The sequence below is a fragment of the Pipistrellus hanaki genome (genome assembly GCF_964339955.1).
Source record: "Pipistrellus hanaki genome assembly, chromosome: 7".
NCBI lineage: Eukaryota > Metazoa > Chordata > Mammalia > Chiroptera > Vespertilionidae > Pipistrellus > Pipistrellus hanaki.
Genome location: NC_140509.1, coordinates 7,430,076 through 7,457,897, shown reverse-complemented (window position 1 = coordinate 7,457,897; position 27,822 = coordinate 7,430,076). Strand labels below are relative to the sequence as shown.

Sequence of the window (27,822 nt, the reverse complement as noted above, 5' to 3'; positions counted from 1 at the left end):
GCCACCGGGACATGCAGGCGTCCGGGAGGCCCTCTGGGGCGGGGGAACCTCTGTAAAGCCTCGCAGATGCATTTGGGCGAATCCAGCAGCTGCGTCTTCCGTGCCAGCCAGGCCCAGAGCGCCGTGCTGGGGGCCGAGGAGCCGAGCGGCCAGCCCCACCCTCCCTCTGAGGTTGCTCCCGGCCAGGGCAGGAGACAGACGGGTGATGATAATAACAGCAAAGTCCCTGGAGCACTTACGTGGTAATTTGTGTATGTGAGTCCATGTAATCCTCTGCAAAAGGGATTAACACCATCCCCATTTCACAGGTAGGGAAACTGAGGCTGGCGCTGTGTTCTTAACCACAGCACTGTGTAGCCAAGCGGGCATGAGGGAGAGCTTGGAGGGCTCTGGGGGCACCGTGCTCAGGGCGCGGGGCAGTCTGCCCTGGGCCTGGAGGTGGAAGGAGACGCCCGCCTGGGGTGGGACTGAAGAGGGTTTGGAGCCTGGGGGAGAGACGCCGGAATCACGGACAGATGGGAAGCGGCAGGGAGCAGAGTCGGACCAAGGTCTGGGAGTTCCCGGAGGGGCTGCCCGGCTCAGTGCCCAAGGCCCTGGGGGTCAGGAACAGGAGAAAGAGGAGGACGTGGTCAGAGGCACAGGAGGGACCAGGCGAGGGCGGCTGTGGCCAGGGAGCCGAGAGGGGGGTTCAGACAGAGTGCCAGCGACTGAGAGAAGAGCGCCTGGAGGGTGAGGACTAAGGATCCCGGAGAAGGGCCGTTTCCCTGGAGTGATGGGGGCGGGAGACAGTTAATATTGTTACGGGGTCTTTAGGATATGGACCAGATTGTGTCCTCATTGGCTGCAATACATCATCTTATTTGTGAGTTAAATTTCACACTAACCCTGGAAGGTGGGTACCGGTGACCCCATTTCACAGGCGGGGAAGGGGAGGGCGGAGATTATGGAACCTGGCAGGACAAGGAGAAGGGACCTGTCTCCTTTGCAGAGTTACCTCCGGCTGGCCCTGGGGTTTGGGCCCCTCTGCTGTCTCCAGTCCACACACAGGTGCCCCGGCTGGGCAGGGCTGGCGGCAGAGGCAGCGGCCGAGGGTCAGGGCCGGCCGGCCTGCAGTGGGTGAAGTGGGTGATGACAGGAGGCACTTCCCTGCCTTCCCGGAGCCCCTCCTCCCTCCTAGAACATTCTGTGACTTGGTCCTTGTTAAACCAGACTGCCCGGCTGGCTGCTGTCATTCACTCACACCTTGATTGGAGTGAGTGCATTTTAAGAGGGTGTCAGGGTGCTGGTCCTCACCTGGAGAGGGCAGAGGGGGGCGCTCACATCTGGAAAGCCTCACACTTCCGTCTGCCCCTGAAGAACCAGCTGCTTCTCCTTTGAACCCACCGCCCGCTGAGCACTGGGAGGGCCAGGCCGGCAGGGTGACCTCCCTTAGGAGTGAGTCACCAGCCCTCTCACCTGCAGAGGCTGACCTCGGACAGGCGCGAAGGCTCTGCCTGCAGCCCGGGTTGCACCCTGCCATCCCTCCCATCTGGTCTAGCTGTCTGCCCCGTGGGCACCCCGATCCTCCCCTCCCACCCCATTGTCAGCCCCGAAGCCTCTCTAAGTGTCGGCCTGATTGTCAGTTTAGGGCAAACCCCTCGGGGCCTGTCAGCCCAGGGCCTTGTGGCAGCAGCAGGATATACATCCCGGAGCGGAGAGGCTCATTAGGAGGCAGGTCTGTGCGGCTCCTGGGAGCCGGGAGCTAGAGCTGCTGGGCGAGCTGGGTGAGCTGGGCGTCTCTGCGTGTCCCTCACCCCCTGTCCTGCCGAGGCTCACATGTGCCCAGTCCTGGCACTCCGGCCCCAGGCGTCCGGGACCACAGGACACTGGCTCCCGCCCGGGCCTGGTGCTGCTGCTTGCCGCGGGGGCAGCCACACACTCAGACTCCCCTGTGGTTCTGAGGAAGGAGGGCCGCCTCGCCAGGTGATAGAGTTCTCAGGCGGCGGGTATGGGTGCAATCAGACCACTCCCATCACCTCGATGTGCGAGGCGCGGGTCCCGAGGCTGAGGTGCAGCCGCGGACCCGGCCAGTGGAGCCTGCAGCTTCGTGTGAGTGGGACTGTTTGGGAGGCAGGGGCCTGGGGGAAGGCTGGGGGGTGCAGACAGAACAGAACCGCAGGGTCCGATGCTGCCGTGAGGAGGACGTAGCTGACTTCTCCCGGCAGCTGCCAGTGGCTGTGATGATTCCGTTTCACAGAGGCGAGAACAGAGTCTCCGAGGCTAAGCCGTGCACAGGGCCACCCGCTCTTAGCTGCAGAGCTGGGGCTGCCACCTGAGCTGCCGTCCCCCCTGTGACCCGCTCCGTCTCTCAGACCAGCGCTCTGTGTCCGGAGCCTTTTGCTAAATCAGATGTTCATGTGTGGGCAGCAGAGGCCCATCTCCTCATCCCACACCCGGGCCCCTTCTCTTGGGGGCTGTCCCCGGAAGTCAGTTGGTCTGACACGAGCCTCTGTGGACCTGAGCTGAGGGGTTGGGAGCCACGCTGAGGCCCTCAGGGGGCACGTGAGGTGACCTGGGCGCCCAGCTGTCAGCAGAGCAGTCACAGCTGCGCCTGGCGTGTGCCCGCCCCCCTGTCCCTGGGCAGCGTCCCTCTCACCTCCTCCTCCCCCACGCCACGCCTGGAGTTTGCAGCCTCCCAGATAATCGGACCCTGGCTACCTGCACCGTCCCTGGAGCCTCGATTGCGCAGGAATCTCACACTCAGTTTCTCCACCTCAGCTGCGAGTTCAAACCCCCAGAGGATCTTTAAGCAAGCCCCCTGCCAGGTGCACCCAGACCCTTTATTCTGGGTCTCTGGCAGGAGGCATGGGCACCTGAGGCTTCTGCATGGAGCTGCTAAAGCTCTCTCTCGGGCACCCACTGGGCAATCCAGGCGGAAGCCGGGGCGGCCAGGGGCTCTGGCTGAACATTAGCCTCAGCCAGGGGAACTGTTTGGGAATTCATCCAACTTCTCCAGCTACCCGTGCCCGAGTCCGATCCAGACTGATTAGGTCAGGCCCGCTGGCCCTGCAATTATTAAAAAATCTCCCCAGTGATGTGTGGGTGTCCCAGCTGTGGCCATGACTGGGGTCCTCCTACAGCCTCTGAGCACGTGGCGGTCACTGATCCCGCCCCTGAGAGGCTGGTGGCAGCGGTCTGAGGAGAGGCACTCTTCCCTGGGGTCCCTGAGCTCCCCCGCCCCCCGCAGAGCTGGAGGGCTCTGGGGGGGGACCAGGAAACTGTGGGCAGGGTCCTGGCTCAGACCCTCTCGGCGCCCTGCCCGGAGCTGCTGAGACAGAGGGTCTGTGCGTCGGAAAGGCTCCTGGAGATGTATCAGGCGGGCAGGCGTGGGAGCCACAAGGTCCCTTCCAGCCTTGTCACCCCAGGAACCAGAAGGGGCGGGTCAGGTACCCCGTGTGGGTGTCCCTGATCTAAGTGAATTTCTCGCGTGTGGCCGGAGGCTCCAGTGGAGAGACGGGGCGTTTTTATGGAGCCCACAGCGTGCCAGGCCGGTTTTCCGTAAGTGACAGCCCGGCCCCCAGCCAGCAGCCTACATCCACGCCCACACCCCAGCTCTTCCCACTCTTCCCTGCTCACAGCCCACCCTCAGGGGCTTTTTGGTTTGTTTGTTTTTTTCTTTTCACCATAATTCACCTCAGAGAGACATTGCTTTTTGCTTCTCACAAGAATCAGCAGGGTTCCTTTAGATGGTGGGCTTCTGCGCCCCCCGCCCTCATTTTGCATCCTAGTAACAGAAACCCAATTGCTGCACAACCTGCGGGCCTGCCTTCATTCCCGCGCAGTTTCTGCCCTGAGCAGGGAATCCGCAGCCTGCACGGCACACCCTCAGAAGCGCATCCGAAGGCAGACAGCGCCCCCTTGTGGGCTTCGGGAGCCCCGAGGCCGAGTCCTCAGAGACCCGAGGAGACGGGCCGCAGCCGCGGGTGGGGAGATGATGAGATGCTAATGGAAAGCAGGCAGGCAGCCGCCTCTGCATGCCCCACTTAGAGCTGAAGGCTGAGACCTCCTGGACCCTGACCCTGCGGCGGGACCGGCAGCTCCCCCGTCCCTGGGCATCCCTGGAGGACCCCTGGCACCAAGGGTTAACCTGCAGCCTTCCACCTCCCTCCTCTGCCTCTGGTCGGCTAACCTGTTGCCATGGAAACAAGCTAAAAATAAAATGGGCTCCCAGAGCCCAGCCCCATGCACAGAAGTCAAAACAAACTAATTAAAGCAGCCGGGTGGGAATGTGACGATAATTACACCCTCACTCAGGAGCCCAGCAGGCCATCCCGAGCGGGCCCTGGGCCCATCCCTGGCACACACACCACTCGGCCCCCACGGCCCGAGCCCGCTGTCTCTCCCTCCCAGGAGAGTTCACCGGCTGAGGCCTGGGATCGGGGAGCAGCACCCCCACTATGATGGCCCCACCCCTGGTAAATCCATTGTGGGTTTCATGCTGGGACTTGTGCCCCATCTGGGGTGGGCAAGCAGAAGGCAGGGCGAACTGAGGCTGTTTTCCATATCATCCCTGAAATCCCAGGAAGCTCCTGCACAGCTCTAGGCTGCGTCTGTCCCCGAGACTCTTCTAAAAGGCCTCGAGAGAGTTCCTTTGCTGCTGCCTCTCACTGCTGCCTCTCACTGAGGGCCCGGGTGTGAGGAGGTCCCTGTCTCCTGGTGGATGTCCCAGCATCCTCTCTGGCCCGGGTGTGAGGAGGTCCCCGCTTTCTGGTGGATGTCCCAGCATCCTCTCTGGCCCGGGTGTGAGGAGATCCCTGTCTCCTGGTGGATGTCCCAGCATCCTCTCTGGCCCGGGTGTGAGGAGATCCCTGTCTCCTGGTGGATGTCCCAGCATCCTCTCTGGCCCGGGTGTGAGGAGATCCCTGTCTCCTGGTGGATGTCCCAGCATCCTCTCTGGCCTGGGTGTAAGGAGGACCCTGCTTTCTGATGGATGTCCCAGCATCCTCTCTGGCCCGGGGTGAGAGGAGGTCCCCGCTTTCTGGGGGATGTCCCAGCATCCTCTCTGGCCCGGGTGAGAGGAGGTCCCCGCTTTCTGGGGGATGTCCCAGCATCCTCTCTGGCCCGGGTGTGAGGAGATCCCTGTCTCCTGGTGGATGTCCCAGCATCCTCTCTGGCCCGGGTGTGAGGAGGTCCCCGCTTTCTGGTGGATGTCCCAGCATCCTCTCTGGCCCGGGTGTGAGGAGGTCCCTGTCTTCTGGGGGATGTCCCAGCATCCTCTCTGGCCCGGGGTGAGAGGAGGTCCCCGCTTTCTGGGGGATGTCCCAGCATCCTCTTTGGCCCCAGGTGTGAGGAGGTCCCTGTCTTCTGGTGGATGTCCCAGCATCCTCTCTGGCCCGGGTGTGAGGAGGTCCCCGCTTTCTGGTGGATGTCCCAGCATCCTCTCTGGCCCGGGTGTGAGGAGGTCCCCGCTTTCTGGTGGATGTCCCAGCATCCTCTCTGGCCCGGGTGTGAGGAGGTCCCCGCTTTCTGGTGGATGTCCCAGCATCCTCTCTGGCCCGGGTGTGAGGAGGTCCCTGTCTTCTGGGGGATGTCCCAGCATCCTCTCTGGCCCGGGGTGAGAGGAGGTCCCCGCTTTCTGGGGGATGTCCCAGCATCCTCTCTGGCCCGGGTGTGGGAAGGGCCCCATCCTCAGGTGACGTGGATGTTGGGTCAAGCCCATCCCAGCACAGACCCTTTGTCCCACAGGACCATCAAGGTAGAGGTGTACGACTGGGACCGCGATGGCAGGTAAGTAGCAGAAGGGCACAGGGACGGGAGGGGGGGGGGCAGCCCCGGGGAGGGTGGCTCCCCGCAAACGGGACTGAGGGGCCTGGGCTCTCCTGTGGGCCACCCACTGCCCGTGATGGCCCTGCCCGGCTCTCCGGGCACCAGAGGACCTCGGGCCCGCGGGGCACGGCGCAAAGAGAGGCCTCTCTTCCTCAGACAGCGGCCAAGCAGCCATGCCCAACCCTCCCCCCAGTGGAGGACCTGGGGTTTTCTGAAACGTGCCCTTTGTGAGGTGTAGAGAGTGGTGGTGCCCGAGCACTTAGACTCACCCTCTGTGAGCTCAGCCTTGGGGGACCGAGGCGTGGAAGGGGAGCTGGGGCAATGGGAAGGGAAGTTGGCCACACAGGGAGAGAGGTCGTGCCTGCATAGGGCCGAGCTGGCCAGTGGGCAGGCGGTCCCCTCCCCTTCTAACTGTCCCCAAGGAGCAGCGTCGCTGGGAATTCATAGACAGGACAGGAAGGCTTCCATCCAGAACTCTCCCCGGCTCCTACTTGTCTGTTGAGCCAAATCCAGGGACGCCCTCCTGACCGTTGTGGCCCCTCCATTCTCGGACAGGAGCAGGGACAGAGGGGCTTCACACCCCGTATCTCCGCTGGTCCTCGAGTCTGTGGTGTAGACAGGGACGTGGCTCAGGCTGTGCAAACGCAGCTCTCAGTTAGGCCCAAGTCCTTCCCAGGAGCTTAGCTTCCCCAGACCTTCCTGTAGAGCCGGCGGTGCCTACTGCCCGGGAGCTCCCGTGGGCCACGGCCGTCCTCTAACCACATCACAGGCCGGTCAGCTTCCTGTTTGCACCTCTTACCCCGGAGTCCTCCCTCCTTCTCTTTTACTGAGAAAGTGGGGGACAGCCACCAGATGCAACTGGTTCCCACCAGCAAGGAGCTCACAGTCTGCATGGGGAGAGCTGCACATCTGTAGTAAAGACACGGTGTGGGCTCAGGGCGGGCAGGGCACCGCCCGGCGTCACTCCAGCAGGCACTTGGGCCAAAGGCAGCCAGCCCCAGCGGAGGAGGCAGTTCTGCGTTGTACAAGGCTTTGCTGCACTTCATGTGAACGCACACACAGGCCCCCGAAGTGCAGACGCTGCTGAGAACACCGCCAGGGCCTCCATGGACACGGGGCTCAATGTCTTTCCAGCAAGTGTTACTGGAGAAGTGGCAAACCTATAGAAAACCAGAGAAGAGCTTACCGAACGCTTTAAGCCTATCACCCGAATCTAACAAGTGCTACACGTTGCCGTATTTGCTTTATTTGTGTTTTGTTGATATAGCTTAAATTATAGACAGCATGGCATTTTTATCCCTAACTATCTCATTGGGAACGTCTGGAAAAGGAGGGCATTTCCTACATAACTGTGGATGCCGTTGTCACACCTGACACTGGGAACGATAGTCCTGAACACCTTCCAATATTCACTTCGTATTCCAATTTCCCTGCTTCTCACCCAAACACCCTTCGTTGCTGGTTCGTTCTCACAGGAATCCAAGTAGAAACGGGTCCCGTTCTCGGGGTCCCCGCCCTTTGCTCCTTGGCCTTTGGGGGTTTGCTCCACCGGTGACACGTGGCCCCCAGGGACCCAGCCGCCCAGCCGGCGTGCGCCCGGAGGAGCGGCCTGGGCAGGACTGGGAGCCCGGGGCCACGGAGAGGTGGGGTGGGCACAGGTCTCAGCAGAGCCTTCTTTTGCAGCCACGACTTCATCGGGGAGTTCACCACCAGCTACCGGGAGCTAGCCCGCGGGCAGAGCCAGTTCAACATCTACGAGGTGAGGCAGACACCCAGGGTCTGGGGTGCTCCATGCTACAGAGCTCCCAGCCACCGAGGCCACAGGGAGCGTGTGCAGGGCGGGCTTTTGCGGGTTCTGCTGTGGGGTGGGTGTTACTGTCTCACCCCACAGCTAAGGAGACCGAGTCTCAGCAGAGTTAGGGGACTTGCCCCAAGACACATTTCAGTAAATGGCGGGATCAAGGGACAACAGCCTAGGCCAGTGGTCGGCAAAGCCATCAGTCCACAGAGCCAAATACCAACAGGACAACGATGAAAATTTCTTTTGAGAGCCAAATTTTTAAACTTAAACTTCTTCTAATGCCACTTCTTCAAAATAGACTCGCCCAGGCCGTGGTATTTTGTGGAAGAGCCACACTCAAGGGGCCAAAGAGCCACATGTGGCTCTCAAGCCGCAGTTTGCCGATCACGTGCTTAGGCTGATCTGACTTCAAATCACTGAGCTAGAATGCCCCCCAAATCAAGTACTTCCAACAAGGTGGGGGATAGAAGGGGGGCTGAGGCAGAAGGTGGGGGACAGTGTGAGGAGGTTCCAGGCCTGAGACCCGAGGTCCGGAGGTCAGATGGCCCGCTGCCTTCGGAGAGGGCAGGTCCAGGCCTTTTCTGGAGGGAGAGACTCGGAGGAGCAGGAGTCAGGAGGCCCCTGTCAGCGAGGCCCCCATCTCTCTGGAGAAAATAGCGTTTGCCCTCACAGGGCAGTGTCTGTGCTGAGCCTGTGCTGTGTGCCCTCCCTCTGGGTGCCCTCCTGCCGTCTATGTGTGTTGTGTGTGCCCTCCCTCTGGGTGCCCTCCCGCCGTCTATGTGTGTTGTGTGTGCCCTCCCTCTGGGTGCCCTCCCGCCGTCTATGTGTGTTGTGTGTGCCCTCCCTCTGGGTGCCCTCCCACCGTCTATGTGTGTTGTGTGTGCTCTCCCTCTGGGTGCCCTCCCGCCGTCTATGTGTGCTATGTGTGCTCTCCCTCTGGGTGCCCTCCCGCCGTCTATGTGTGCTATGTGTGCCCTCCCTCTGGGTGCCCTCCTGCCATCCGGTCTAGCTCAGCTCCTGCTCCGGTGCTGGCTTCCCATCCACGTGGCTGCCTGAGCTCAGAGCCTGCCCCCCCTCGTACTGGCCCTGTGAGCTCGGCCACGCTCTTGATGCACTCTGCAAGGCCACGGAGAGTTAAATAAGCTGCCAGGACAAGGCCTGGCCCGAGTGGGCATGACGTCAGCGCTGTCTCCCAGCATCCTGTGTGCCAAGAGAGAGACAGCTCACAGCCATCCCACGGGCGGGCTCTCGCCTCACGTTAGCAGCACCCGGCCGGTGAGGCTGATGAGCTGGCGTTGGCTCCCGTCACTGAATCTGCACCCTCCACCCTCCCTCTCACCCCGCACCTCCGTTCTGAGGGGGCAGGTCTTGCGTTCCAATTGCACCGAAGCCCCCCAAGGGCAGCTGAGAGCCCTGTTGGCTGCTCTCTCCACGGTCCTCTGGCCACTGCTGGGCACACAGTAGGTGCTTCTTAGACATCCACACCCTGGCCTCAGTAGAACAAGGCCATCGGGGAGATGGAGCGTGGGGGGATGTCTGTGAATTCTTCCCAGTGAAAGCTTTGCTTTCTGCATGGACAAAGGGAAGGGCTGTCTTTGCCCATCTCCCTCCCAGGCAGAGAAGCAGGCTCCGTCTTTCTCTGGCCTCCTCGAAGGAGGTTTTTAGGGAAGGGAAGGGAAGGGAAGGGAAGGGAAGGGAAGGGAAGGGAAGGGGACAGATCGATGGGAGTCTGACTTCTAAGGGAGCTTGACAGACCGGAAGAGGCACCGTCTCCCAGTTAGCAGGAAGGCTGGAGGACTTTCTTGGTGCGGACCCCTGCTCCCTTGTCATTGCCCAGAGCAGTGTCAGCAATGAGCCACATGCAGCTCTTTGGCCCCTTGATTGTGGCTCTTCCACAAAACACCACGTGCGGGTGTGCACGTACAGTGCGATTGAAACTTCGCGGCCCATGCACAGAAGTCGGTTTTCGGCTCTCGAAAAGAAATTCCAGTCGTTGTGCTGTTGATATTTGGCTCTGCTGACTAATGAGTTTGCCGACCACTGGCCCAGAGGAACTGTCTTCACGGTGAAATGCCGCCAGGCAGACAGGATGCACTATGGCGGCCGCGGAGGGTCCTTGCACCGCGGGGTCCCTGGGGGGCCTCGCTCAGTCCAGAGACACACAGGCTTCTTCAGGAGGGACTGTCGCCTGGGGCCCCAGCTTGACCCAGACCGACTTGTGCGTCCAGCTGTCTGCGGGCCCCTCCACAGACCCGGCCTTCCCAAACCGAATGCATCCGGCCACAGTCCCCCCGCAGCTGCCCTCCTCTGGCCAGTCCGCGCCACCACCATGGGGCCACGGCCCCTGGGAGCCACCTTGACAACCGTGGCCCCTCGCCATCCATGGCTGCCCCCTGCTCCTAACCAACGGGATATCCTGGCATTTGTTCCCGTCGTCCGTCCACCCCACTGGCATCTCCCCTGAGCAGGTTTTGCAACAGCCCCTGACGGCCCTCTAACTTCCTTCGTCCGCTCAGTAACCTGAGTGCTCCCCAGCACGGCCACCTGACCACATGGCTGCCCGCTTCACACCTGTCTGTGAGCCCACCCACCACCCCAGCCCGGTTCACTGGGAGGAGGTTCGGAAAGACGCCCACCCCAGCCGAGATGCTACAGGGCCGGCCTATGGGGCGAAGTCCGAGCTCCCCCACAGTGCCTGCCCCCCGCAGAGACTTGCAGACTGTGCACCGGGGGCCTGTGTAAAGTGGGTGCACATGTCACCCTCACGAGGCCCCTACGGTCTGGCCCAGCCCTTCCCTCTGCCCAGCGCTTCGAGCCCAGTCATCGCCAGCGGAGGCCCTCGGACCCTGCCTGCCGGCTCAGCCTCGTGGCTTCATTCACGCAGGTGCTGCCTCTGGGTCCGGGCGGTGTCTCACTGTTGTATCCCCAGAGCCAGAGCAGCCCCTGGCTCCTCAGAGCCGCTCCCTGACCCCTGGTACAGGAGGGCAGACCCCAAATGGGCGCTCGAGGCCCTAGACTCGGGTGTGAAGAGAGGGAGAGGAATGGGCAAGCTTAGAACTCCAGCCCAGGGGTGGGGAGGTTCCTGGCCTGGCCCCTAGGGGGCGCTGGTCCCCTCCTGGAACCTGAGGGCAGGCGAGGCTGGTACATGGGTGGGGTGTGCTGGGGAGTGCACCAAACCTCAGGATAAACAGGGCGTCTCGTCAGTGCCATTTCGCATGAAGATCTGAGCACAAAACATAGCTTTAATATTAAAACAGCTATAATTAGAGAGTGGAAATGCGGAATAGTGGCTAATTTAAAGACAACACAGAAGACTTCAAAGAAATGTGCTTGTGGACTGATCTTGGGGTGACGCCCAGATCCCCAGGAGTCCACGTCTGCTCTTCAGCTGGGGGCGGGGGGGTTACTTTGGAGTAGAAGTTTGAGATGTACTTAGTTCTAAAACTGCCACACCCTCCTGGGACAGATTGGGAAACTGAGGCACGTGCAGCAGTGGAGCTGCGACTGTGCCCTCATCTCAACACCGAGGCTGGCTCCCAAGACTGAGCGCTGTGCCTCTGCCCGGCTTTCCTGCCCGGGGAGGGTTCCAGGCCGTTCTGGGCTCCTCTCCCTGGCTTGCACTTGCCCCCTGCACAGCCTGCGGGCCCTCCCACCTGGACGTCCCTCTTGTGCCCCAAACCCAGCTCCTCCTTCCTTCTGCGTCTTCCTGGGGGCCCTGACCCCGCCCTCTCTCCTTCCCCCACTGCCGTGCCCGGGGCCCAGGTCTGTGGTCACTTCTTGACGGAGCTGTTTTGCCAGAGCTCATTACCTGCTCCAGCACCCACAAGCCCTCACTCCGGCCACTCGGACTGCTGGTGGTGGTCATAAGCAGAAGTAAGGAAACATAATAGCAGCCTACACATCCACAGTACTTCCTCACATCCCATACCCTGTCCTTGTATTGACCCACGTAACCCCTCCATCTTCCCATGAGGTAGGTGCCTTTCACCCCCATTTTATGGATGAAGAAACATCTGCAGACACCCCCCAGCTGTCCTCCCTCCTCCCCTCGTACTCACCTCCACCCGGTCCGGCATCCCAGAGCCTGCTGTGACCTAGTCCCCCGTCAGCTGAGAGGCCATCAGAGTCCCTGCTCGCCGCTGGGTGGTGTCCCGCCTTTTCAGTCCTCTTCCAGCCAGCCCACTGCCCCCTCTTCCTCCCTGCGGCTCTGCAGCTCAGCGGGACCCCAGTGCTGTGCTCCTTCCCCCGATATCTCCTGGCTGGGACGCCTCCCCCCACCTCTCCGCGCCCAGCTCCGTCCTGTCCCTCTGGGTCCGCGGGCAGTGCCTCCCGTGCTCCCACCGCGTGGTCCTTCCTTCGAACGGGGCCTGCAGGTCCTGACTGCCCCGGGGCGGCGGCCCTGGTCACCTCCCGAGGACAGAGCGTCTCCTCCCAGGGAGTAAAGATCCTAGAGGAGAGGAGCGGGCACCCCACCCCTCCCACTGGCAGACATTTGTGAAGGACCGAGCTGGCCTGAGGCAGGAACCGGTTCCTAACTCTGTCACTAACCCGGCCCGCTCCGTGCCCTTGGGCGAAGCCCTCGGTCTCTGGGCCTCAGTGTCCTTGTCTCCGAGCTCACCCTGGAAGGACAGTTAAGGCGGTTCTGAGTGGCTGTCAGCATCCTGCAGGCAGAAGAGATGGACAGGAGGACGGACAGGAGCTGGGGAGAGGGAAGGATGGACAGGAGCTGGGGAGAGGGGAGGATGGACAGGAGCTGGGGAGAGGGAAGGACCGCGGGTGGGGAGAGACCTTGCTTTGTTCAGGAGGAGGATAGGGGAGGGCTGGGCCTGACGCCCACAGAAAAGAACAAAGAGCCACGAGGCTCCGGTCAGCACCAGGGGTGCGTGTGAGCCGGAGGGCTCCGGGGCCGCGGCAGCAGCCAGGGTCTCCGCCTCGCACTGTGGCTTCTCACTCCGTGTCTTTGCTGAGGGAGCCGTCCCGCGGGGGTGGGTGTTTGGCAGCGTCCTGTCTCCACCTGCCCCCCTCCTTGTGACAAACACAAACATTTCCAGCCGCAGCCAGATCTCTCCAGGGGAGGGATGGGCCCCCAGTGAAGACCTTCACTAACCCACCAGGAAGTGTTTGTTTGGCACCTACTCTAACTAGGGCTGACTATCCTCCCTGATGACAGGCTGGGTTTGGAGTGCAAGCTCACACGTGCAGAACGGTGAAGGAGCTCCAAGTGCAGTGTGAGGGCGGGCAGGCAGGGTCTGGGGGAGCTCACAGGCCCCCCGGAGCCCGAGGCTGGATCTCCAAGGAGCAGCAGGGAGGGCCGTGGGGGGCGGGTTCCGCTGAGGCTCAGGGCAGGCATGGACAGGGCCCCTTTGCCACATCAGCCTCTGGCTGCGAGGGCGGAGTGTGCTGGGGAAGCGCTGGGAAAGGAGGTTAAGTAAATATTATTCTTGGTGTGTTTGCTTGTGGGACACTGTGCCCAATGGGGAGCCCGGTTGCGTAAGTCTGGATGCCAGCTCTCTCAATCAAATGCCTGAGGCCCCCTCCCGCCGGCTGGTGTTCTCAGCCTGCTCTGCTTCTGGGGTCTGGGCCACCCCGGTCCCCCACCCCCCACCCCCCACCCCGTGGGAGCCCCGGGGGCCCAGCCTGCCAGTTCGGAAGCCTCTTTCTTATCTAGTAACTGTTTTTCCTGCAGGTGGTAAACCCAAAAAAGAAAATGAAGAAAAAGAAATACGTGAATTCTGGCACGGTGGGTAGCCAGCCCTCCCTCTGTGCGGCTGACAGACGCTGAGCCGGAGCGGGGCGGTGTGGGGAGTCTGGGTGTTGGGTGCCCTGCGGGGTGGGGACTAGACCTGGAGAGTGGGTGCAGAGGGGTGGGGCCCCTGGAGCCACCGCCCGGGGAGGATGGAGGGAGTCGTGTTTAAGGTGGTAGCAGGCGGGCCCTGTGATTCAGACTGAGAAGTCCCAGCGGGAAACGCCCGGGACTTCCTGCCGCAGGAAGAGGAAAGGAGCAGCCGTGCTTGTGCCCTCACTCCGGGAAATTCCCAATTTAGGTGCCTTTCTCGGGGTGTTTCCTCGGAGGCCGTTGTGTCACCCCCTTGTCATGACAGAGGAAACCAAGGCTGCAGGCGGGGGAGTGACTCAGCCAAGGTCACCGGGCTGGAGAGCGGTGGGGTGGCGGCAGTCAGCACCGCGGCTGAATCCGGAGCCGGCGGCTGCCACGGGCCGAGGCTGCTTGCCGGTCACCATGCCGGGCCACGCCGGCCCAGGGGCTTTGGGGGCTGACCTTCATGTGTTTACCAACAAATGGAAGGCCTTGTCCTGATGCATTCACATTCCAGTGGGAGGAAACAGAACACAAGTAACTGTACCTCCGTGCCTGGGCCTGTGTGCGCCAGGTGGTTAGTGCTGTGGACAGAAGCAACGTAAAGGGATAGAAAATGCCAGCGACCAAACTGCTGTTTAATATAAAGCGGTCAAGGAAAGCTCCTCTCTGCTGACATTCGAGCTGAGATTCGAAGAAGGAGGAAGCGAGTATTGAGGATTTTGGGGAAAGAGAATGCTAGTGGGAATCAGCATGTGCCAAGGCCCTGGGGCAGAGCCCACGATACATTTACAGAATAAACCAATATCTTTGCCAGGCAAACATCCCCAAGTTCTACTCTCATGTCCCTCCCCGAGGTCCGTACATCCGAGAATGCAGGGAAACGTAGACATTTGAGTCAGGCAGACCGCAACTCTAAACCCGGGAGAGGCCCCAGGCAGGGGTTCGGGGGGCCTCTGAGGGCCCTCATTTTCTCGTCTGTACACGGGGCTGATACGCCACTGCTGCTCTGCTTATTGCATGGCGTGTCAATGGCAGACACATGGGGGGCGCAGGCCTATAAACTCACCCACCGGGGACAGCCCCCCGTTTCTCTGTAACCTTCACAGACCGGCGTGGAGTAACACAGGGCGGGGCAAAAGTAGGTTTACAGCTGTTCGTATGGGAAGCAATACGATAAGTAATAAATAACGGTACAAGAATAAACCGTGTCACATGCTCTCAACCTGCTCCTGCCCCACCCTGAACTTCATTGTCCAGAGCCGCAGGGTTCCTCTGCGGGCTGCCGCTGGTGTTTTGGGTGGGACCACTCTTCGTCTCACAGGACTTCCCCTGCATGGTGAGGTGTACCCCAGGCCTCAGCCCATGGCTACCAATGGAGCCAGTCACTGTGAGCCCCCAGAATCCTCCCACACCTTCCCAGGCGCCTCCAGGGGAGGCCTCGGAGAAGGAGTGGATGCACAGTTTTAAAAAGGTTTGAAGACCACCGGCCTCGCCCAGCTTTCCTGCTTTAGAGAGAAAGAAGCTGAGGCCCAGAAGGCACGTGCTTTGTCTGAGGTCACACAGGAGTGAGGGCAGCGCAGGGCTGGGCCCGGTCTCCTGACTTCCCTTTGCTGCAGCATTTCCCAGGCTTCATCTTTAAAAGAATCACCCAGGCCGAAACTGGTTTGGCTCAGTGGATAGAGCGTCGGCCTGCGGACTGAGAGGTCCCGGGTTCGATTCCAGTCAAAGGCATGTGCCTTGGTTGCAGGCACGTCCCCAGTGGGGGGTGTGCAGGGGGCGGCTGATCGATGATTCTCTGTCATCGATGTTTCTGGCTCTCTATCCCTCTCTCTTCCTCTCTGTGAAAAATCAATAAAATATATTTAAATAAAATAAAAAATAAAAGAATCACCCAGTCTGCTTACCAAAATGCAGATGCCCAGGCAAGTTCCCCGGGTTCCAGGCTGGGGCCCAGCTTAGTGCTTTTCTGACCTTACCATGAGAAGAATCTCCTGGGCTCTTGTTACAATGCGAAGAAGCTGCATTTCTGAGATATCTATATATAGATATAGATATAGATATAGATATAGATATAGATATAGATATAGATATATAGATATATAGATATATATGTAAATAATTGATTTCAGAGAGGAAGGGAGAGTGAGAGATAGAAACAGCAATGATGAGAGAGAATCATTGATCAGCTGCCTCCTGCACGCCCCCCACTGGGGGTCAAGCCTGTAACCCAGGCATGTGTGCCCTTGACCGGAATTGAACCTGGGACCCTTCAGCCCACAGGCCGACACTGTATCCACTGAGCCAAACCAGCTGAGGCCATTTCTGCATTTCTTACCAGCAACGCGGTGATTCTGACCATGCCGGCCCAGGGACTGCCCTCGGAGTAGCAAGTCCCTGGGTGAGTCCACGGGCAGGCAAGTTAGGGAATTACTCCATCCCTGGGCCCGGATGTTCAACTCTGCCTGCAGCTTAACCTTGTGAGGAGCTAAAGAAAGAGCCTGCCCCCAGACACCCCGATGCCATGGGCTGCAAGATGTTTTAAAAGCTCCCCGTGGGGCCTCCTCATTGTCAGCGAAGAGGGCACTGCCACAGGCCATTCCTAGTGACAGGAGGCTTTGTCCAGGTGCCTGAGGCCGTAACACAGCAGGTGGGGCCTCTGAGGCCAGCTCAGCGCTCACACGCCCTCCCATTTCTGGGGCTAATGGCTCCTCAGCTTTGTCAAGCAGCGGCCCTACGGGCCCACCTAGCGAGTGGGTGAAGATGGCTGAGCCTGCACGGGTAGGGAGCTCCCCGAATCCTAGAGCGGAGGTCAGTGATGGCGGGAAACATCCCCCTCCCCCTCCTGCCCCATTTAATGGGGTTCAGCCGCCAGGCTTTCCCTGTCCCCCAGATCCACGTCAGCACCATAACCAGCGGCCAGCGGCTGCCGGTCCTGGCAAAGCTGGTGCCAAAGCCGCCGGAGGGCGTGGTCAGGAGGCCTCCCCTGGGAGAGGGTCTCAGGCTGAGGGCAGAGACTGGGGCGCCAGAGGGAGGGGACAGAGCGGTCGAAGGTGAGCGTGGAGCAGAGGGGCAGGTTGGCGGGTGGCCAGCAGCGGGCTGGGGAGCGTGGAGCTGGCGGGCGTGGCGGGCGTCAGGCCTGTGTCAGGAAGACCCTGCCCTCCACGCTCCGCTCCACACGGCGCCTGCAGCCTGGCACCGCGGGCAGGAGGGCGAGCTCAGACGGACCTGTTCCCGTCTCACCGCACCGCGAGCCGGCAGCGTCCTCGGGCGCAGGGCATGCCTCGTGGAGCCTCGGTTTCCCTGGGGATGAAGTGGGGGTGATGACAGTGCCTCCTGGGGCTGCCCTGAGCCCCGCCTGCGGCCATGTGTGCAGATGGCACAGGCCCAGGCCCCCCTGACCGGCTCCCCTTTGTTTTCAAGGTCACGCTGCTGTCCTTCGCTGTGGAGTCAGAGTGCACGTTTCTCGACTACATCAAAGGAGGGTGAGAAGACGCGCAGCCCCGTGTCCGCAGCCTTAGGGGGAGGGAAGGGGCCCCAAACAGGGGCACCAGCAGCTCTGGCCCCTCCCTGGCCCCTGGGGGGCCCTGGCTCACGTCTGAGATCCGCGTCTCGGAGCAGCCTGGCTCTGAGCTCTGCCTGCCCGGGAGGCGGCCTGGCCGCAGGGGCGTCCCTGGGCCATGGGGCCAGCGGGCAAGCCGGGTCCCTGGGCCGGAGGAGCCAGAGGTGGTGGGGACTCCAGGCCAGAGTCCCAAGGGCGTGGGAGGCACGAGGCCCAGGCTGCAGACCCCTCTTTGCCCTGAATTTCTGGGGTTCCTCCGGCAGGTCCCTGTCCTCCCAGGGATCGGTTTCCTCCTGCAAACACAGGAGGCTGGAGTTTGGGGAATTCTAAGAGTCCTTCCTGCTCTGAGCTCCTGATGCCTCTGGTCTGTCTGCGCGGCAGCCATTAACCTGCCTGGTGCCATGGGGGACATATCAGCGTGGGGGGTGGGCCAGGGAGCAGTCCCAGGACCGGCAGCTGGTCAAACAGGCATGCAAGGCGCAGAAAGAACCAGGGTTTCAGGGTCCGGGCCCAGGCAGCCGGGGAAGCCTGGAGGCTCCAGCCAGCAGCTCACGGAGAGGGAGCCGGCTCTGCCAAGGACAGGTGCCAGGTCAGGGTGTGGGTAGCCAAGAGCCCACAGGTGCAGGCAGGTGAGTAACTACACCTGTTTGGAAAGCAGACAGGAGGGCAGCTGCCAGGGGCTCATCCCAGCCAAGTGGGCGCTCGGTGCCTGGCTCTCCGGGGCAGAGGGCACGGCAGGGCCTGGGCGGCCACGCCCGCTCTCCCCGCCACCACCGTCTCCAGCGGGGAGCTCTCCGCTCCGCACGGAGCACACCCGCCCTTCCCGCGGTCACCGGGGCCTCCTGCCCCCTCCCTGCCTCCTGAGCTCTCCCCACCTGCCCTCACTCCCGCCCTCATCAAACCAGCTGCTCCCATCCAGTAAGCAACCGCCCCTCCCCTTCCATGCGCCTGGCAGTTTCCAGTCCTGTTTCCCCTTCTCATTTGCATCATACCCCAAGGTGCAGGGCGAAGAGGATCTTCATTTTATTTTTTAATTCAATGTTATCTTTATTGTTGAAATTATTCCATGGGTTCCCTTTCCCCCATCGGCCCCTCCAGTGGACCTTCACTTTCTATAACTTCCCCAAGGCCGCGGGCCTGGTGGCAGGTGCCTCCTGTCACCACAGCTGCATTTCTGCCACAGCTGGCACTCTCCCTGCCTGCCTCTGGGCGGGGTGGGTGCGGGTGGGGTGGGTGCGGTGGGGTGGGTGTGGGTGGGGTGGGTGCGGGTGGGGTGGGTGCCGGTGGGGTGGGTGCGGGTGGGGTGGGTGCAGGTGGAGGCAGCCGAGTTAGAGGGCCGGGCACTGTGACGTCTCCTGGAGCCTCCGTAGTTGGCGGCTGCTGGGCAAAGCTGGCGCCTGGAGTCCCGGGCAAGTCAGAACACAGAGCCGCGCTGGCCGCCCCTCCTGCACCCGCCCCAGGCCTCCCTGCACCCGCTGGAGAGCCTGAGAGCCGGCTCCGGGCGGCGAGGGCCCCGCGTGCGTGTCCGGGCAGGCGGCTGATGGCGACATGTGTCTAGGGATCCTCGCCTCCCTGGCCTCCCTCCCTCCCTCCCCACCTGGAGGGGTGGGGTAGAGAAGGGCACCTCTGCCCCACGTCAGAGATGGAGCTGGCTGCTCGGCAGCCGCGTCCCGCCCTGCTGTGCCCTCAGGCAGGACAGGTGAGCGGCCGGGAGGAGCGTTCCCACAGACACCGCTTTCCGCTCCCTGCGCTCCCTGAGTCATCCCAGAACCCGGAGCGGGAACACTGCGTACGGAGCAAGGCCGGCCTGTGCCCTCAGCCGCAGTCCCGCAGGCCAGACCCGCCCTCCCCCGGGCAGCCCGGGAGCCAGGCTCCTCCCCGCCCAATGTGTCCCCTCTGCTCATGCAGACACGGTCTCTGTATTCCCCCTGAGAGGCGACGAGGAGCAGCAGTGAATAGAGTAGGTCAGCTGCTGTAACAAATAATCCCCCACCCTCAAGGCTTCGTACAGATAAAAGCGTATACGGTATTTCATTCTTGGGGTGGCAAGGCTGGCTGGGGAGATGCTCCACGCAGTCACTCAGGGACCCAGGCCCTTGCCATCTTGTGGCTCCTTCTCCCTCAGAGCTTAGAGTCCGTTAGTGCTCTGCCCCCAAGCAGCAGCCCGGGGGGAGGTGGTGTGGGGAGACCTGTCTCTGGCCAGCAGGTCCTGGCTTGGGTCTCCAGCTACCCACGTCCTTCACGCTTCCTGGGGGACAAAGGGTCCATGAGCAGTCGCTCAGCTGTGATTAGGCGGAGAGAGGGCTGTGGTTCTGATAGGGACCATCTCCTACCTGCAGGCGAGGTGATCCCTGTCTCATCTTACACCACCCCTGGCCCCAGTTGGGAACCACCATGACAGCTTCCCCAAGTGTGACCCCATAACAGAGCTTCCCCGAGTGCGATCCCAGTCAGGGCCACCTTGGCACTCAGAATCCTGAATGAGGCCAGAGGATGTTCATTAAAGAGGCAGACTCTGGGCCCATCTCGGGCCGACTGGGCTGGCATTCCCGGGAGAGGCGCCCTGGGATCTTCCTTTTAAACAAGCCTCCCCTCCCCCCCCCCCTTTTTTTTCTAAACATACAATTTCTTTTCTTTTTTTTAATTAATATATTTTATTGATTTTTTACAGAGAGGAAGAGAGAGAGGGATAGAGAGTTAGAAACATCGATGAGAGAGAATCACCGATCAGCTGCCTCCTGCACACCCCCCACTGGGGATGTGCCCGAAACCAAGGTACATGCCCTTGACCAGAATCGAACCTGGGACCTTTCAGTCTGCAGGCCGACGCTCTATCCACTGAGCCAAACCGGTTTTGGCTAAACAAACCCCTTGATGACTGTTCACCCAGCGTGGGAACCACGAGGCCAGACTGTCTCAGGGGCTCGTGTCTTGTCAGCTCTGCTCTGGAAGCACCCAGCATGGAACCCGGAACAGCCAAGCCCGAGGCAATTCCAGCCCCGAATCTGGATTTTTTACGGAAAAATCCCAAGCACACCCAGAAGTGCAGGGGAGGTGCCCTTCGCCCGGATGCAGCAGTCACCAGCTCATGGCCAATCTGGTCCCACCCACTCCCCCTCCCATGCGATGATTCTGAAGCAAATCCCAGACTTAGTTCATTCCCCCACATCCTTCAGGAGGTGTCTCTGCAATTTAAGGGCTCTCTTTGTCAATCATAACCAAGTATCGTAATCACACCTGGAAACGGAGAGTTCCTGCATACCACATAGCTCGTCAGTGTTCAGATTTCCCGTTGAAATTATAACGTTTTCAATTGGCTTCCTTGAAGCCGAAATCCAGGCAAGATCCATCCATATACAGGATTGGGCAAAAGTAGGTCTACAGCTGTAATACAAATCAATAATAGAATCATTACTATGAGAATAAACCGTGGGGTTCCTATACTCACAACTTTTGCCCATCCCTGTATCGGGGTTGGCTGATTCGTCTCTTAGTTCTCTTTCCTCCTATCAGCTCCCTGCCCCCGCGTCCCCGCACCTGGAGGGGTTTGCTAAGAGATTCCTACACCTGCGGACAGCTCTGACTCCGGGGGTCTGCAGGAGCCTTGGGGTCCTCCGCGTCCCCCGGTGACCCCGCTCCTGCTGGTCCCTAGGCTGTGGTGTTCCAGAAAGCCCCCCCCAAACTGGCTTTCACTGGCCGCACACCCCCACCCCCCTCGCGGTGCCTTCCTGTGAGCCACTGGGAGATGCTCTGGAGGCTCAGTCCCATTCAGGTTCATTTGGGGGCTAGACAACTTCCTGGCGGTGGTTGTGCTTCCCTCCGGAGACGGAAATGTCTATTTGTTTCTCTCCTTTTTTGTCAAATACGTTTTAACTTTGAATCTGACTCCACGTTCGAGCCAGAAACTCAGTGAGACTCGGCTTCCCAGCCTCTGGGGCCGGGGCCGGGTTTGGGGAGTGATCACTTGTCCGCCCAGAGCGTCTGTGTCCTCCACCGGATTCCCCGCCTGGCTCTGTGACTCACAGTCATCCTTTCTGGGGGCCACAGGGGGGCCGGGAGGGGCTGGTGTCACATCCCAGTTTTCCGATGGAAAGACCGCGCACCGGCCAGCAGCGGGCTGGGGGCCTGGCTTCCCACCCTCCCGCCCCGCGCCCCTCCCCCAGCGCCCGCTGTCGGGTAACTCCCCGCTGTCCTCCCTCTAGGACCCAGATCAACTTCACCGTGGCCATCGACTTCACGGCCTCCAACGGTGAGTGGGCGAGAGGCCCTGGGCGGGGAGGGGCGGAGAGGGGCGCTCGGCAGCCAGGCCGGCCATCCTCCCTGGCCTCGTCCTCACTGAAGGAAAGGCACTTAGGCCCCGAGAGCCGAAGGGGGCGCCACCGTCACCACAGGTCTGGGCCCGGACCACAGCCTCGCCCTGAGGGCGCCCGGTCTCCCTGGGGGGACGGGACGGGCTCCTCTGCAGGGCAGCCCCTGGGCAGGAGGGGAGACGGAGTCAGGCCTGAGCGCCTGGGCCTCCGTGAGGGCAGACACGCAGCCCAGGAGCCCGGGCCGCCCCACCTCCTCGCCGCCGCTGACCGTCTCCAGTGTTGGCTGGGACCGAGCCTCCGGGAGCACTCAGGGCCAGACCTCGCTCTGTTAGAGACATCGCCCCCTTCTGTGGGGTCTGGGCCCGTTAGCGGTGCTCAGTGCCCATCAGAGGACACCCAGGCCTCACGGCACACGTGTGTCAGAACCCCCAACCGCACGGAGGGCGGTGGGATGTCAGAGTTGGGAGGGGCCTCCGTGGTGCTAACAGTGAGGTGAGCTACCATAACACTCCTTAATCCTCACAACAACCCCGCGAGGTGGGGACTGCTATCCCCATTCTGCAGATGAGGAGACTGAGGCTCACCCAAGACCACACAGCTGGTGGGAGGTAGGACGGGGTTGGTACCTTTGCAGCCTGTGCGTACTGCCTCTCACGAATAAATAAGTAAAACGTAGACAGCATTTAGTGGAGATAAAGGCGATGAGAAGCACCAAAGCCCTGAGAGGGACAGGGTGAGTGACGGGGGGGCAGGCGGTGAGGACAGAAGTACCCGGAGCTGGTCCGGTGGGAAGTTGGGTTTAACTCCGGTGAGGTGGGAGCCTCAGAGCCTGCAGAGCAGAGAGGGGTGGCGTCCGGCGGCCTGCGGAGTGAGGTCGCTGGCCGGTGTGCTGAGCGTGGGGCACAGGGCGAGGAGGCAGGGGAGCAGGAGGCTTGGGATCCTGGGACCGGATATTCGTTGAGCTTAGCAGCCAGGCTTGGCCAAAGGACGGGACGTGCAGTAAGACAGAGCGGCGTCAGGACAGACCATAGCCAGCGGTGCCTGGGACGCCCCTCTGACTCCGAAGCCCAGGGGGCTGGGCGCGTGCACGCCGGCACACGCTCCGTGTCCCGTGTCCCGTGTCCCGGCCGCAGGGAACCCCTCGCAGTCCACGTCGCTGCACTACATGAGCCCCTACCAGCTGAACGCCTACGCGCTGGCGCTGACCGCCGTCGGGGAGATCATCCAGCACTACGACAGCGACAAGATGTTCCCCGCCCTCGGCTTCGGCGCCAAGCTGCCCCCCGACGGCAGGGTGTCCCACGAGTTCCCGCTGGTAGGAGGTCCCGGAGGGGGGGCTGAGGGTTGATCCGGGGGGGGGGGGCACCTCCTTCTTACAAGCCCGGGGTGGGGCACCTGCCCTCTTACCCGTTAGGGACTCCAGGGGCAGCCTGGGGGGGGGGGGGGCCGCCTGCTGTGTGCAGGGGGTCTGGAGCTGGGCCTCCAGAAACCCGCCCTGCTTGCTCACAAACACTCCCATCATGTCTGAGGCCACCACGGTGGCTCTGGCCTCCTTTTCCTGACAAGACCGGGAGGTGGAGGGGCGCGTGGCTGTACTTTCCTCCAAGGCTCCGGAAATGGGGAGGGGGTGTCGGTTGGATACGGTCAACTGGGGGCAATTCCAGGAGCTCCCTGGGCTGGTGCTGATGGGGGCCCTGTGGGGATGACTCCTCAGGCCACCTCCTCCCCTCCCTGTCAGTTCCCGCCTGGGTCACTCAGCAGACGCCCTCACAGCCTGCAGAGCGCCAGCCCTGTGCTGGGCACAGGACGAGGAGGGGCGTCAGCAGCCACTTCCCAGCCAGGCTGGTGGGGGCTTACCTGGGCAGGTGCAGGGTGTGGGGTGAGGAGCAGGTGCTACCCTCCAGAGGGGGCCCCCCACCCCTCCCCCAGGGAAGCGTGTAGGAGAGCCCCGGCTGCAGGCCTCTGCCCCCTGCTCCCGTGGCTCTCCGCCTTCCCGCCCTCCACCCTCCTGGCTCAGCCTCCCTCCTCGCCCCCAGAACGGCAACCAGGACAACCCGTCGTGCTGCGGCATCGACGGCATCCTGGAGGCCTACCACCAGAGCCTGCGCACCGTGCAGCTCTACGGCCCCACCAACTTCGCGCCCGTCGTCACCCACGTGGCCCGGTGAGCCGGTCTGGCCCGCCCGCGGCTCGCAGGCCATGGCCTCCGCCCCCGCCCCTGCCCCCGCCCCTGGCCTTCCAGGGAGCCCTGGCCCTCAGAGACCCTCCCGCCAAAGAACCCCGTGTGTGTGTGTGGGGGGGGGGGTGGCATGCCCAGAGCCTCCCTGACAGCCCCCCCTCCCCCCAGGAGCGCGGCCGAGGTGCAGGACGGCTCCCAGTACTCCGTGCTGCTCATCATCACCGACGGCGTCATCTCCGACATGGCGCAGACCAAGGAGGCCATCGTCAACGTGAGCCGCGGGCGGGGGCCGCGGAGCCCCTCTCCTTCCTCAGGGAGCCGCGCGGGCCTGGCTTCCCCTCTCCCCGCCCCGGGGGGGGGGGGGGGACCGCTGGCTCTGGCTGCGGCATCTGGAGGGCCCGGCCCGGGGTGGGGGGCATCGGTCCCATGGTCCCACCGGGGAGCTCCCACCCCCTCTGAGTCACGCTGGGCGGTCTGCTCCCCGGCCCCTCCGGCTCCTCATTAGTGGCCCGAAGCCCTCGGCCTGGCAGGCGGGGAACGTGGAAGTCCAGGCCACACAGCAGCTGCCCCACAGGAGGGAGGCCGGAGGCACAGGAGGGAGGGGGCCTGGCAGAAACAGGCCTGTGGCCCCTGGCCCCCTCCCCCTCCCCTGCTTTTCTGTGTTTCTGTGTCTCCATCTTCTCCCCTCCATTTCTCCCGTCCTCCTGACTCCTTCTCTGATCTATCCTGGGTCCCTAAACATGGTCTCCTCCTCCTTTTAACGGGCCCCTTGGCCGGGCCCCAAACACCCCACTGTCTCCTGCTGTCTCCCAGGCTGCCAAGCTGCCCATGTCCATCATCATCGTCGGCGTGGGCCAGGCAGAGTTCGACGGTGAGTCCCACCCCCGCTCCGGAGGCTCCGGCCCCGGGGGGGCCCGTCCCGCAGGGAGACGCCCACCCGCCTGTGTGCTCAGCTGGCAGGCGGGTGTTTGCACCGGGCCTGTGTCAGGGCGCCCCCACCCACACCCCGAGGCTGCGAGGCTTCGGAGAGGAGTCCGGCCGACACCTCCCCCCCCCAGCCCCCCCCCCCCGATCTGGGAGCCTGGGAGCCTGGGAGCGGGAGCTGGAGGTGGGGCTGGAACTCAGCACTCACCGGTGGGCTTCCCCGGTTTCCTGGCCTCTGTTTCCCCACTCTGACATGGGTCTCTGCCCGGATGGGCCTGGAATTGGCCCCTGACTGGCCCCTCGCCCACACCTGCCCCCCCTCCCCCAGCCATGGTGGAGCTGGACGGCGACGAGGTGCGGATCTCCTCCCGGGGGAAGCTGGCCGAGCGGGACATTGTCCAGGTGAAGCCCTGCTGCCCCCGCCGCTGACCGCCCCCTCCCTGGGGGCCTTTCCCGAATGGCCAGCGGGCGGGCTGGGAGCCCAGGGGGCCCGGCCCCCCCAGAAGGAGGGGAGGTGGTCCTCGGGTCTCAGCTCCCAGCCGTGCCTGAGACTCACCCCTATCATCGCCCACCCAGCCCCCCCTGCACCCCAGGCCTCCGTGGGCTCCTGCAGAGCACGGCTCCCGGTTATTGCACCTTCTGTGTTCTGCCGGGCGCCCCCCTGACACCCCCGCCTCCCTCCCGCAGCTGGCAGCCCCTGGAGGGAGCGGCTAGGGGACAGCGCCCTCAGTCTCCGTGTGGGATGCAGGTGTCATGAGCAGGCAGCCCTCCCGCAGCCCCTGGGGACAGAGCCCCCCACTAGGCGATGCGGAAAGAACAGCATCTCTCCACGCCCTGGGTTTAAGACTGGCCGGGAGGGTCCCTCCGGCGTGGAGACCAGATCGGGGCTGGATGCCAGAGCAGGTCTGGGAGGTGGCACCTGGACGCAAAGGCCTGGGCAGGAGTGACTGGGGCCTGGGACCCCCCCGGGAGGAGGCAGAGGGGCCTGGCATAGGAAGGGGGCTCTGCCGGAGGGGGGCTGCCTGAGGGCCCACTCCCGGGAGCCAGGGACCCACTCAGCATCTCCTAAGTGCCCGCTCAGGGCCCACTGCCCAGACCGCGGCGGAGGGGTGCGGTGAGCACCCTGGCGTGGACTCGTGTTTGCGGGAAGAGAGAGCAGAGACAGGGTGACAGCTTCCTCGGAGGGTCTACAGGGGGGCGGGGATGAGAGAGGAGGGCAGGGGGGAGGGGATGAGAGAGGAGGGCAGGGAGGGAGGGGATGAGAGAGGAGGGCAGGGGGGAGGGGATGAGAGAGGAGGGCAGGGGGGAGGGGATGAGAGAGGAGGGCAGGGGGGCGGGGATGAGAGAGGAGGGCAGAGGTGGGGGAGAGGGAGGGGGCAGGATCTCCGGCCGGGAGGTGTGGGGGCTGCGTCCAGGCAGAGCCCGCGCCTCACCCTGCCTCCCCCGCCGGCCAGTTCGTGCCCTTCAGGGACTACGTGGACCGCACGGGCAACCACGTGCTGAGCATGGCGCGCCTGGCCCGCGACGTGCTGGCCGAGATCCCGGACCAGCTGGTGTCCTACATGAAGGCCAAGGGCATCCGCCCGCAGCCCCCGCCCGAGGCCCCCTCCGGCTCCCCCTCCCAGTCCCCCGCCCGCACGCCCCCCGCCTCCCCTGGGCACCCGCCCATCTGAGCCTCCCGCAGTGGGCGCTGGGCCTGGGGGGGCAGGAGGAGGGCACGCTGGGTCCCTGAGCCCACCATCGCCCGGCCCGGTCGCTGGGACCCGTGTGGCTGAGGACCGGCCTCTGGAGGCGCCTTCCGGTTTCCTGGCCTCCCCTGGGGCCCGGACCCAGGGAGCGGGTGCAGGCAGGAGAGGCGGGCTCCAGCCGCTCCTCTCCTCCTCCCCTGGCACCTGGCTCTAGCCCAGCCAGGAGGGTGTGAGCAATCAGGCCGAGGGGGGCCCCTCAGCACCCTGGACAGCCCCCTCCGCTCCCCTGGGGCACTGAAGCCTGGCGGGCCCTCCCTCCTCCTGTGCCGTCCACTCAGCTCCCCAGACCCCGACCCCCACCCCAGCACCTACCCTGTCCCTGTTCCCCGTGAGCCCCAGGAGGCGGACGGGTTGGCAGGAGGCCTGGCCGTGTGGCCCTCGCAGGGACACTTGCTCGCAGTGGGGACCCCGCGGCTCCGTGAAGGGGCGGCTGTGCTGTGGCCCGCAGGCCGCCCGATGGGCCAGCCATGGAGGCTTTCCAGGCACCAGGTCTTCTCCGTGCCCCCCAGCCCAGCGTGGCACTGGCTCTAGACGCAGAGCCACGGCCTCTCCCTGGCCGGGGGCCCATGGGCCCCGGTGGACTCCGAGCTCCAGGCACCCCTACCTCCCCCCAGAGGCCGCCCAGGGTCCTTGGTGCCCACTCCTCTGCCGCCCACCTAGAGGCCCGGGCCAGGAGCAGCCCAGCCCCACACTCCCACACGGCCCTTCCCCCCACAGACAGGAGCCAGGGCCTACTGGGGGAGCCTTGGTATCCACATCTGTAAAGCAGGAGGGTCGACCAGATGGTCTCGGGTTACTTTCTGCCCTGAGGCCCTGAGAGTCCGTCCATCCTGTGCCAGCCTCCCCGTCCCACCTTCCCCCACGCCACCTCCTGCTCCAGGCCGTCGTGGCCCCAGGGTCCCTGTTCCATCCTCGGGCTCTACCCTCTAAGCCCCAGCCCCTGCCCCTGCCCCGGCCGTGGGAAAGGCGAGGAAGGTGATCTCACCCCTGGGCACACCCGCGGCCCGGCCTTTCCCCACCCGGGGGCAGGCCATGCATGCCAGTCCCTCTGCCGCATGGGGCTCCTCAGCCCGCCGAACGCCCCCTGCCTGGGCGAGACCAGGCCCCGCCCTGTCTGCGCCCGGCGCCACGCCCTTCCCGTCATGCATGATGGTGGAGTTTCTACGCCGTCTGGTCCCGTGCCTGTGTCTGAGAGTCTCTGTGTGGAATTTGCCTTAAACTGAAGTAAATTTGGTTCTTTTACTATAAAAGCTCCTTGTTTTCCTTTCTCCTGAGACAGATAGCACAGAGGCTGCTGCTTGGCAGAGCCCAGGTTCTCGTCTCTCTCTCTCTTTCCTTCTTTTGTTCAACAAGGATTTATTAGCCACAAGTGTGTGCCAGGGTCTGTGCTGAGCCCTGGGATGTGGCAGTGAGCCAATCACAGACCCGTCCCCACGTGGAGTTTACCACAGACGCAGACAGGACAGGAAAACGCAGCAAGCACATAAACACAAAGGCAAACAGCATAATTCCAGGTGGTGTAAGTTAGAAACATTTTGAGAGAATAAGAGGAGAGATTAACAGGATGATCTTTTATTTATTTTTTATTTTATGAATCCTCACCTGGGGATATTTTTCTATTGATTTTTAGAGAGAGTAGAAGAGAGGGGGAGACACAGATAGTAGATCAACCGAAGAA

At 62.8% G+C, this 27,822-nt stretch overlaps 1 protein-coding gene across 1 annotated transcript in view; it reads left to right on the top strand.

The window, feature by feature from the left end:
- The window catches only part of CPNE5 (copine 5), an 83,950-nt gene extending 56,562 nt beyond the window's left edge, over positions 1-27,388 (top strand). The window contains exons 12-22 of the mRNA XM_084890064.1: positions 5,725-5,766; positions 7,489-7,564; positions 13,293-13,346; positions 16,845-16,906; positions 21,186-21,232; positions 22,427-22,608; positions 23,330-23,457; positions 23,641-23,743; positions 24,286-24,343; positions 24,725-24,798; positions 25,851-27,388. Of these exons, the coding sequence (XP_084746190.1) occupies positions 5,725-5,766; positions 7,489-7,564; positions 13,293-13,346; positions 16,845-16,906; positions 21,186-21,232; positions 22,427-22,608; positions 23,330-23,457; positions 23,641-23,743; positions 24,286-24,343; positions 24,725-24,798; positions 25,851-26,069 (1,045 nt within the window). The 3' untranslated portion in view covers positions 26,070-27,388. The remainder of the gene's footprint in view (positions 1-5,724; positions 5,767-7,488; positions 7,565-13,292; positions 13,347-16,844; positions 16,907-21,185; positions 21,233-22,426; positions 22,609-23,329; positions 23,458-23,640; positions 23,744-24,285; positions 24,344-24,724; positions 24,799-25,850) is intronic.
- Positions 27,389-27,822: the final 434 nt, after the last annotated feature.